General features: G+C 43.2%; 1 protein-coding gene across 1 annotated transcript in view; it reads right to left on the bottom strand.

The window, feature by feature from the left end:
- Positions 1–822: 822 nt before the first annotated feature.
- LOC117551288 (serine/threonine-protein phosphatase with EF-hands 2-like) overlaps positions 823–10,344 on the bottom strand; it is a 32,299-nt gene continuing 22,777 nt past the window's right edge. Inside the window, exons 14-17 of the mRNA XM_034224098.1 lie at positions 3,739–3,845; positions 2,001–2,164; positions 1,815–1,902; positions 823–1,282 (exon numbers count right to left, since the gene is read on the bottom strand). Of these exons, the coding sequence (XP_034079989.1) occupies positions 1,098–1,282; positions 1,815–1,902; positions 2,001–2,164; positions 3,739–3,845 (544 nt within the window). The 3' untranslated portion in view covers positions 823–1,097. The remainder of the gene's footprint in view (positions 1,283–1,814; positions 1,903–2,000; positions 2,165–3,738; positions 3,846–10,344) is intronic.

Here is a 10,344-nt window from a genome sequence, read left to right as displayed (position 1 = left end):
ACTTTTACATTTTCTGTTAAGGTTTTTTAAATGAAGCATTGATGGCCTTACATAAGGTTTTGTGACGTTATAACCCTTAAAATATTCCTAAAATTGAATGAGTTAGTCTTTTCAATAAATCAACTTTCTTTTAATGAAGATCTTGAGGGTAACCTTTGTGTATGACAAGCTGGAGAGCAGACCGTTTTTGACCGAAAATATTTCATTTACTAGTTGTTTTGATTTTTGGAAATTATAATATTCTATATTCAATACATTTTGAGGTTGTTTCCTTTAAGGTTGGGATCATAAGATTAAGCAGACACCACTGAAATGTTATCCAAAAATTATAGTTTTGAATAATATTAATGTAGCCTAATCTTATCTCTTAACTGTGCAGCAATATTGGGTTTAAAATTAAATAATGCACCAAAATTGTGTTTTAGAATTTAAACGTCATCATTATGAATGAGGCTTCAAACTATTCGGTAAAGCCCTAAAAGGTAACTTATTTTTTTTAGTAATCGCTCTGTGTGACAAATATAGTAATGTTGTTTGGCTTCTCATAAGGGACATATCTCATCACCTGTGTTTACTTGCAGACGAGCCCTTTCCAACATCTCATCTAAGTCCTGCTTGAGTGGATAGGATTAATGTCCTACATTCCAACTGATTAACCAGCTACCCAAAGATGATATCCCCTCATGCATTAGAGTCCTCGAAATGACACTGGTCCAACTCACGCTGACTCAAGTGACATCACTTAAGGACATTTATTAGACATTGCAAAGACTTGTCTTTAATGCAACCTATTTCAGAAAAGCATTAGCACTCCATCACTCCTGTAAACAGACTTTAATGTGTAACATCGGTAGGTTTCTTTCATTCATAACTTTCTCTGACCAGCTTGATCCATCAGTTAAAAACATAAATCCTAAGGATACTCTAATTTGTGAGATAAAAAGGGTACACAAAATAACATCTAAGATGTAGAACATATGTAGGTTGATCTCATGAGGTCAAATGGATGAGATAGTACTCAACATTTGAATTTCCACAGGTTTTCCAAATCGGTTCTGGGTGTTTTCTATGCAGCAGGTACAGCTCCTGGTCCAGACTCAGTTATGTGCTGATATGTCCACCAGCCTGAAAGCCTCCAGGAACTCATTGATGTCGATGCTCCCGTCCTTGTTGAAGTCGATGCTCTGGGCCAGGTCTGCAATAGCCTTGGCACTAATCTCTGTCTTCAGATGAGAGCGCAGGAGTTCCCAGGTCTGATGAAACTCCTTGAAAGAGATTAAACCTGAAAGGAAACACAAGGAGGATGTAGTTGAAAAACTTGTGTAGCATATATAGATATCTAGTGTGATTGCATGCCTTGCATTTTGATGATTAACTTAAAGTTGGAAGGTGTTTTAATGAAGAATGAACAAAGAGTGAGAGTGTTTAAGATTTATATAAAGACCTTTTATTACAGTCTAGAAACAGAAGACTTATCTTCCCACTGTTGTAGACATTTGTGAAATGTGACCAGCTTTTAGACAGAAAGACAAAGACGCTGTGAGGGTGTGGTGATTTGAGCTTAAAGCTAATGTGATTATGCAAACTCATTTATTAATATATGTATTCTACTAGATTGATAACACAAGATGGAAAACCAGGCGTCAATCAAAATCAGTAGGGTTTTATCTTCTTGGGAACATCCAATAGTTCTTGAGATATTTCAGTTTGGACCAGAGTAGTGATACCAAATCCTTGACTTTCATGAAGTCAAAGCTGCAAGAGAAAACAAAAATGATCTTTTCAGTGGGATCCAAGTGAAGCTGTTTACTGACCTGAATGATCTGTGTCTATGATCCGGAAAATGGTTTCCAGATTGGAGTGGTTCTTGTACATCGTATCCAGGATACTGTTATCTGAGATCTGAAATGGGAGAAACGAATATTGCTAATCTGTGTGTCAGTCTTACATAAACGGTGAGAAAGAAGGATATATATCGGATACAAGTTTTAAAGGCTGACCTCTAATTTGGGTTCAGTGATTGAAAGCTCCTTTATCCACTGCTGGTAGTCCATCATGCCATGCTGGGTGCTGCTGACAAGCTGAGGGCGCAGCACCCTCCAGGGCAGACCCAGATTCAGGACTCTCTCTGTGGTGCTAGCCCAGTGTGTCACAGAGATCATCCCTTAGGCACAGATAGAAATATACAGTAGAGTTAAATTCATTTTGAATAACTAACACAATAAGCTTCCTCTTGAGTGTTAGGGCATTTTTTTTTACAAGCCATAGGCCATGTGGCTAGTCTTAATGAGTTTCTTTACTTTGACTTGACAGTAGTAATCTATTATGCTCACAAAATCTACATTATATATCGTCTTTATATCATCACTATTTTTGGGATTTTATTTAGCATACACTATAGAGGTTTCTCAATACTCAAATTTCCCCTCCTCGACTCCTCGGTCCTCCGGTAGTGACCCGGAAATGAATTTCAGCGCGCCATGTTGAAGGACATCTCATTTCTCTAAATGCACTTCGAGGACCGAGCATCGAGCGTCGAGGATGCTCTCTGGAGGAACTCTAACCGAGGAGAAACTGATGCATCCTCCACGGCTCCTCCACGGATGCATTTCCGGGAACGGTGGAGGCGTGACGCACGGCCGGACTTATCTCAGCCAATGACAGCTCTGCATGCATCCCTTGGATATTATATTAGTAACTGCTTTCATCGCAACGCGATGTTTACAGTGAGAACAGCTGTGAGGTCCGTGCAGAAAGCAGAGCAGTGTGTAAAATATATATCACTCAGTATAACAGGCCTACATTACTTTCTGTATTTGTTTGCTGTAGTTTAGTAGATATCTACAAACAAAGAGTCGATATTTTTCTAAGACCATTTAGTGCTTCACATAATAAAATACACAACGGCTGTAGCCTGATTATGCTTTAGGAGCAGTAGGTGTGTGTGTGGTACAGTGTGTAGGTGTGTGTTGTACAGTGCGTAGATGTGGCGGACAGACGGGTCTCAGTTGGTTTGGTGTCCTATGCTTACTTTTAATACTTGTACAACTTTTGGCCCGTAATTTCAATTCCCAATTTCAGCGACCAGAGAGAGGGGTGGGGGGGGGGGATATATCCAGTCTCTGATTGTGTTACGTTATTATGAGAGTGCTCTCATACTTGTTTGATTCTGAAATTGTATATATTTATATAAATATATGTGTGTGTATATGTCCGCATCTGTAGCCTGTTATTGTCTCATTATACCGCACTGTGAATGAATTAAAAGTAAATATATAAGTCGTCATGAACACATCTGTCCATCAGACAGAGGGCTGCTGTGCCTCCTGTCATCATTAATGGACGTCTCTTTAAAATGACCGCTCAGAGGAGAGGAGTTCTCATTTCTCTAACCGCCTGCTGCTTCCCCTCCTCTCTCCTCGGTTCCCCTCCTCAGTCCTCCGCTCGCATCTCCTGTGGGCAGCACCAAGTCTCGAGGAGGGGAGTCGAGGAGGGGAAATTTGAGTATTGAGAAACCTCTTATATGTTCTCTTTCCCCCCTATGTCAGGTACATATCAGACTGCTGCAAAAATTCCATGTCAGTCCTACCAAATCAGGTTTACCAGTTGTTAACCTTTGTCCAACGTATAATCCTGCAATTTGGTTATTTTCCTGCTTTGAGTTTGATGGATCAGACTTAAGTGGTGGTAAGAGAAACTGCCCTAAAAGTGTAACGATCTATCACTGCTGCTCAGTGCCTTTGTTGTTAGGATCAAACTCCTGGAAGGCACTGATGAGATCAGACCTATGTATGAAAAGTTGTTCCCTCAGAGCTTGCAGAGCGGATCTCTCTGTCCACCCAACACTGACAAAAAAAGGAAAATTATTTTTTCAGTAAATCTTGGAATCACTGGGAAATAAACTGATCATAATGTGATCATACGATCTCAATATTTTGCGATGTTAATAAAAAATACATCTTTTGATGCTCCTGAACACATCATCGGTGATGTAACCAGGGGTTATCGGGTGTTTCGGTTCTTTCGACATCATACACTCTTGCCCTGGCGATGGCCTCTGGGATGGGTTTCACAACCTGATCATAGAGCAAGGCCCTGGCAAAGAGCCACTGGGCAGCTGCTCAGGATGGGCTCCAACATTCCCTTGCCTGGGCATGCCGGGTATTCCACTTTGCCCCAGGTGAAGAGGTTCGAATGGCTGGACAAGATATGGTACACTACCTGGACCAGGACTTTGATTCGTTGAGGTACTGCCCGTCGAAGATCAGTCAATGTGACTTTACGGTCCATGGCCTGCTCCCACCTCGTCCAGGCCCCTTGCTGCCTCAGGCCAACCGCTCTGCTAGTCCGCTCCTCCTCAACTGCTGCCCTTACTTCCTCCTGTACCAGCCTGCACCTCTCTTCTCCCTTGGCCTCGTTGTACTGGGGGGTTCTGAAGGTTCCCAGTCCAGCTCTCCCCTGCATCAATGTTCCCACTATTGCTTTGTGGTGGATCTGAGACTTTGCTTGCAAAAAAGCTTTGTCGGCTCTCCACTTCCTCCCACTTTTTACTTCCACCCCTGCCTGTGCCTCCTTGGGGTCATTGGAGTCCTTATATATTATTACCTGTATGGCTCGAGTCAAGTCCTACAGAGACTTCAGGGAAAGATGGAGTTCTGTGTTGTTCCCGTACAGGCAGGGCTGGACTGGGACAGCAAATCGGCCCTGGCATTTAGACCCAGACCGGCCCAAATCCATAAAACAAACGAATAGTAGCGGTTCCTGACGAGAAGAATAACTCAGTATAATTTAAAAAAACACTATTATTATCCTTTTTACGTACCAGGGAAAAACTAAACTAATACATACAACAAGTATGTGTAACTATCAATCATTAGAAATTAGACCTTCAAACCCTCTCACAAAGCGAACAGTGACCGAGCAGGGGGGTCTGATGGTGGTGGAGGCGGGGAGGGAGCGGATCAACAGCTTGAGCAGCTGTCAATTCAACATTGTAAATAACCAACCAAAAACGATCACCGGTTCATCTTGTTTTTGGCGTGAGAATAGTTTGGGCAGCGTGAGAGCGTGAGATTGAGAGTGAAAGCGTGTGTCACACGCTAGATGCGTGAGAGTTGGCAACCCTGGTTTACCTGCTGCAGGTGGGGCCGACCAGTTATACAAGAGGGAGATAATAGCTGTACTTATTTTTTAATGAGCCACATGCCATGATGCACCAACTTCAGACTTCCTTACGGAGCGTCCACACTACAGCTCCAAAAAAAGCTTGGAGCTGGGCGTGTCTGAAGCTTGGGGATGTTATTCAAGCAACACGACCAACAACCAATCACATGAATCTCCCGCCCCCGACATACAAAGCAAAAACCCCCGGGGATTTTATGGGAGCAATATATATATATATATATATATATAAACTCCCCAAACAGGCGAAAACCTACCAGTTTCACCCACTGTCTCTGCCACCTCCCTCCATGCCTGGTTCCTCCGGTTTGTTTCCGGGTAGGTGAAGAGGGTCTGGTCATACAAAACCGGGTGATTCGCTACGGCGATAATTAGTTTCTCCTCCATCTTCTTTTGAAATATAGAAATGAACGGCGGGATATCTCTCCCAGCTTAGACGCGGTTTGATTGGCTACGGCTTGATCTGTCAGATTTTCTGAAACGGGATTTGATTGGCTGGCGCTGGCTACTCCGGCGTCTCCGGTGTCAGAAGTTGAACATTGTTCAACTTCTGTCGCCTGAGACGCCGGAGACAGACCACTCTGCTACCCACAATTCAGTTCGGCGAAAAAAAGCGGCAACGTGACGTCACCCCATTCAAAGTGAATGGGCAGATTGAAGCTCTCGACGCTGCAGCAGAGTCCTGCATCGGGTCGGGTACCCGCGGGTACCCGACGGGTGACCCGCAAAAAAGGTGATTCGCGGGTGGTATTTTTTCAAACGCTTTTTTCCGGGTTCGGTTCTGGGTAAAACAAAGATGATGCGGGTCGGGTCGCGGGTATTGCATAATAAATATATTAAAATAATAATAAATTAGTTTAATGTTTAAAATCCTCAGACCTCTCCCCCGCGGGACCGCGTATAATCATAACCTCTGCAGCGCATCAATCTGCTGCTGTGCGCGCCACATTCGAAATGGCTGAGGTGAAGCTCTCTAGCGGAGAATACAGCATTTTCAATAACACTTCCTCAAGAGCGAAATCCAACGTCTGGGAGGCTTTTTGTGTCATTTTGATGGAGGAAATAACCAACATCCCACGCTTTCTGAGACAAATATGAAACTGCGTGTGTTAATAATTGCACGTTTTCACTGCTCATAGGCTATGCGGGTTCGGGTCGGGTTGCGGATCTTGTGCCGACGGGTCGGGTCGGGTTGCGGAACTAATTGGCAATATGTGCGGGTAGCGGGGCGGGTTCGGTATTGCACGTCGCGGGTGCGGGTCTTGAAAATCAGACCCGTGCAGGACTCTGCGCTGCAGACGCTGTAGTGTGGACGGGCCGTTACAGAGCCACTCCTCCAACACACACGAACGCGCACATGACCAATGAGGGCACGAGATAAGTTTGTGCACAGATGGAAGGCTGACAGGCAGGTAGGCCAACCCAAGTTCCCATCAGCAAAAACACGTGGGTTTGCTATCCTGGCTCCAAAATGGTGGAATGAGCTCCCCATTGAAATCAGGACAGCAGAAAGCCTACACATCTTCCAGACTGAAAACTCATCTCTTTCGACTCCACTTCGAGCGATATAATTACTAACAAAGCACTTATATACTAATAAAGGACTGGCTTATCTAAAGCCAGTTGAGTAGCACTTGAAATGTTTGGCTCTATGAAACCTGATGTACTTATATGATTCTGTTTTCTTCAAGGTTGTGTCTTCCTGGTGGAACGGACTTATTGTAAGTCGCTTTGGATAAAAGCCTCAGCTAAATGCAATGTAATGTCTGGGGGGGTATACCCCCCCAGAAGAAAAGTTTTAAAAATAACCCCTTAAATGATGACTTCTAGTGAATTTAGGGGGGGGGGACCCTATAGTGCCCTGCCTTCCCTTTCTATGACAACACAATAGAGATAGGACCAGATGAGTCTACACTGTAAAAAAAAAAAAAACTGTAAAAAAACGGTAAAAATCTGGCAGCTGGGGCTTCCAAAAACTTACCGTCAAATTACAGTGAAATACCCTAATTACAATAATGGGAAAAAACCGTAAATTCACAGTAAATATAATGAATTTCCTTTACAGAGAAACACTGTTATTTTACAGGTATCTTCCCTTGTTTATTACAGACATAATTTTAAGAGTTAAGCATGTAAAAACTGTTATTTTACAGTTTTATCCTAAATTATTACGGTCAAACACCTTCAATAAAGTGACAGAACTTAAAGTTCAGCAGTGAAATACTATTATTTTACAGTTTTATCCTAAATTATTACGGTCAAACACCTTCAATAAAGTGACAGAACTTAAAGTTCAGCAGTGAAATACTGTTATTTTACAGTTTTATCCTAAATTATTACGGTCAAACACCTTCAATAAAGTGACAGAACTTAAAGTTCAGCAGTGAAACACTGTTATTTTACAGGTGTATCTGCTCTTTTTACAGTCAATAACCTTTAATTAAAGTACAGCACTAAAACTTCTACGGGCAAAAAACCCGTAAAGAAACGGTCAAATGACTGGCAGCAGCAGGCTGCCAAACAAAAACCATAACATTAAAGTAAAAAAACTGAAATAAAGTGCAAAAACAATTAATATACAGGAATTGTCCTTAAAGATTTTACAGGAAAACACTTTCCTCTCTTTTCAAAATTCATTGTCTTAAAATGTTACATTCAAATACCTTAAATAAAGTTCTGATGAGAAAAACTGTTTTTTACATATTTTTTTTATTAGATTTGTATGATCTTACATCAACATAAATACAGAACCTAAAGTTCTACAGCTAGAATACTGTTATTTTACAGCTTTTTTCTAACATTTTCCAATCAAACAGGCTCAACAAAATGACATCACAAAATGTTCCATAGGAAACAATTACTCTGAAAACTTATATATAAAACTATTTGTAGAATTATAGTACAACTAATGAATACAGCATTTCATATTTAAACATCATACTTATAAACAGTAGAAACAAAAAGTAAGTAGAATTTTTTTAAGATTACTTTGAAACATTCTCAACTGAAAATAACAAGATTTACAAAATGGCGACATATGTTCACATTGTCCATTTGAAGGAGCAGTGTGCAGGATTTAGTACGTCTAACATTGGGGATGTAGGTTCCAACCAATGGATAACTTGTTCACTCACCCTCCTATCCCAAGTTTGTAGGATAATGTATGTTGGCTGCAAAAAACATGAGGCCCAATCATGTTTCCTCTGTCCATTCTGCGCTACTGTAGACGTGGCAGTGCAACCTAGAGGACAAACAGATCAGAATCAGAAACGGGTTTATTGCCAGGTAGGTTCACACGTATGAGGAATTTCACTAGGTGTCGTGGTGCATACATACAAATAAAAAAAAGTACACAGATAGCAAACTATATTAAGAACACTAATACAAATATAGTAAGATAGCAATAAAATAAAGCAGTAATTTACATCGAAATAGAATGCAATAAATTATAGAATATAAAATATGTGCAGTAAGCAATATTTAAACATTGCATTATTTACCATCCTGTGATCTCCATTATGTAATGCATAGAGTCTGCGTTGTGGCTGAGGTAAAGTGTCAGTGGTGGGGAGCGGGCCTTGTTGAGGTGGAGAGAGGTTTTGGTCCTGATGGAGAGAGGTTCTGGTCCTGATGGAGAGAGGTGTTGGTCCTGATGGAGAGAGGTTTTGGTCCTGATGGAGAGAGGTGTTGGTCCTGATGGAGAGAGGTTCTGGTCCTGATGGAGAGAGGTTCTGGTCCTGATGGAGAGAGGTGTTGGTCCTGATGGAGAAAGGTTCTGGTCCTGATGGAGCGCAGAGGGGAGGGGGGTGAACAGTTTGTGTCCAGGGTGGGAGGGGTCGGCCACTATCTTCCCGCCTCAGGGTTCTGGAGGCATGCAGGTCGTGGAGGGATGGCAGATTACAGCCGATCACCTTCTCTGCAGAGCGGATGACACGCTGCAGCCTGCCCTTATCCTTGGCTGTGGCTGCAGCGTACCAGATGGTGATGGAGTATCCTCGGCTGTGCTTTTTTGGTGAGGGAGCAGATATTCTGCTCCCGTTTGAGGTCCTGGGCGATGATGGTGCCCAGGAAGCGGAAAGATTCCACAGCAGTTACTGGGGAGTCACACAGAGTGATGGGGGTGGGTGGGGCTGCGTTCTTCCTAAAGTCCACAACCATCTCCACTGCCTTGAGAGCGTTGAGCTCCAGGTGGTTTTCCCCACACCAGGTCACCAGATGGTCCATCTCCCACCTGTAGGCAGACTCGTCCCCACCAGAGATGAGTCCGATGAGGGTGGTGTCGTCTGAACTTCAGTAGCTTGACAGACTGGTGACTGGAGGTGCAGCTGTTGGTGTACAGGGAGAAGAGCAGAGGGGAAAGAATGCAGCCTTGAGGGGAACCGATGCTGATGGTCCGGGAGTCAGAGAGGTGTTTCCCCAGCCTCACGTGCTGCTTCCTGTCAGACAGGAAGTCTGTGATCCACCTGCAGGTGGAGACGGGCACGTGCAGCTGGGAGAGCTTGTCCTGCAGCAGAGCCGGGATGATGGTGTTGAAGGCGGAGCTAAAGACCACAAACAGGATCCTGGCGTAGGTTCCTGCTGTGTCCAGGTGCTGGAGGAGGAAGTGAAGTGATAACTATTAGTAAACCATAATGATGGATGTTATTATCAGCAGCTGCCAATAGATCCCCTACATCTTGTATGATGGACCTTTGAAGCAGGGTTACACAAAACACACACACACAAAATTGTAAAACAATTATTGAGAGCATCCCAAGAGCATTGATCCTATGCTAAACCTTAGACCGTAGACCTAACGTTAGTCTAGTAGCCTCACTTCTAATATTTTGCTAAACATTTGCTAGATACATGTTGGCTAGCTAATGAGCTTCACATATCAACCTGAAAAACTGCAAGGCTCCACTCGCAGCGCCCCCCCACCACAGTTACTCCGCTGCGAGACGCTGCACGCACCCCCAACTCTGACTGACTGTAACTGGGAAACTGATAGAATTGGATCATAAGATCGTGGTGTTTTTGCAACTTCAGCATAGGGGATTGGGATGTTTATTGAACTTCGGTTTAACACATGTATGGCTCTGCCGCTCAGCGCTGCTGCTTGCTTCACTCTGTGTCTGCGTTCTTTCGCACCTGCCTGTAATCTGAGAAGGTCCCGCCTCTCTG

The sequence above is a fragment of the Gymnodraco acuticeps genome, unplaced genomic scaffold (assembly GCF_902827175.1).
Source record: "Gymnodraco acuticeps unplaced genomic scaffold, fGymAcu1.1, whole genome shotgun sequence".
NCBI lineage: Eukaryota > Metazoa > Chordata > Actinopteri > Perciformes > Bathydraconidae > Gymnodraco > Gymnodraco acuticeps.
The sequence above is the reverse complement of the archived record's forward strand: the minus strand, read 5'-3'. Positions and strand labels throughout refer to the sequence as shown.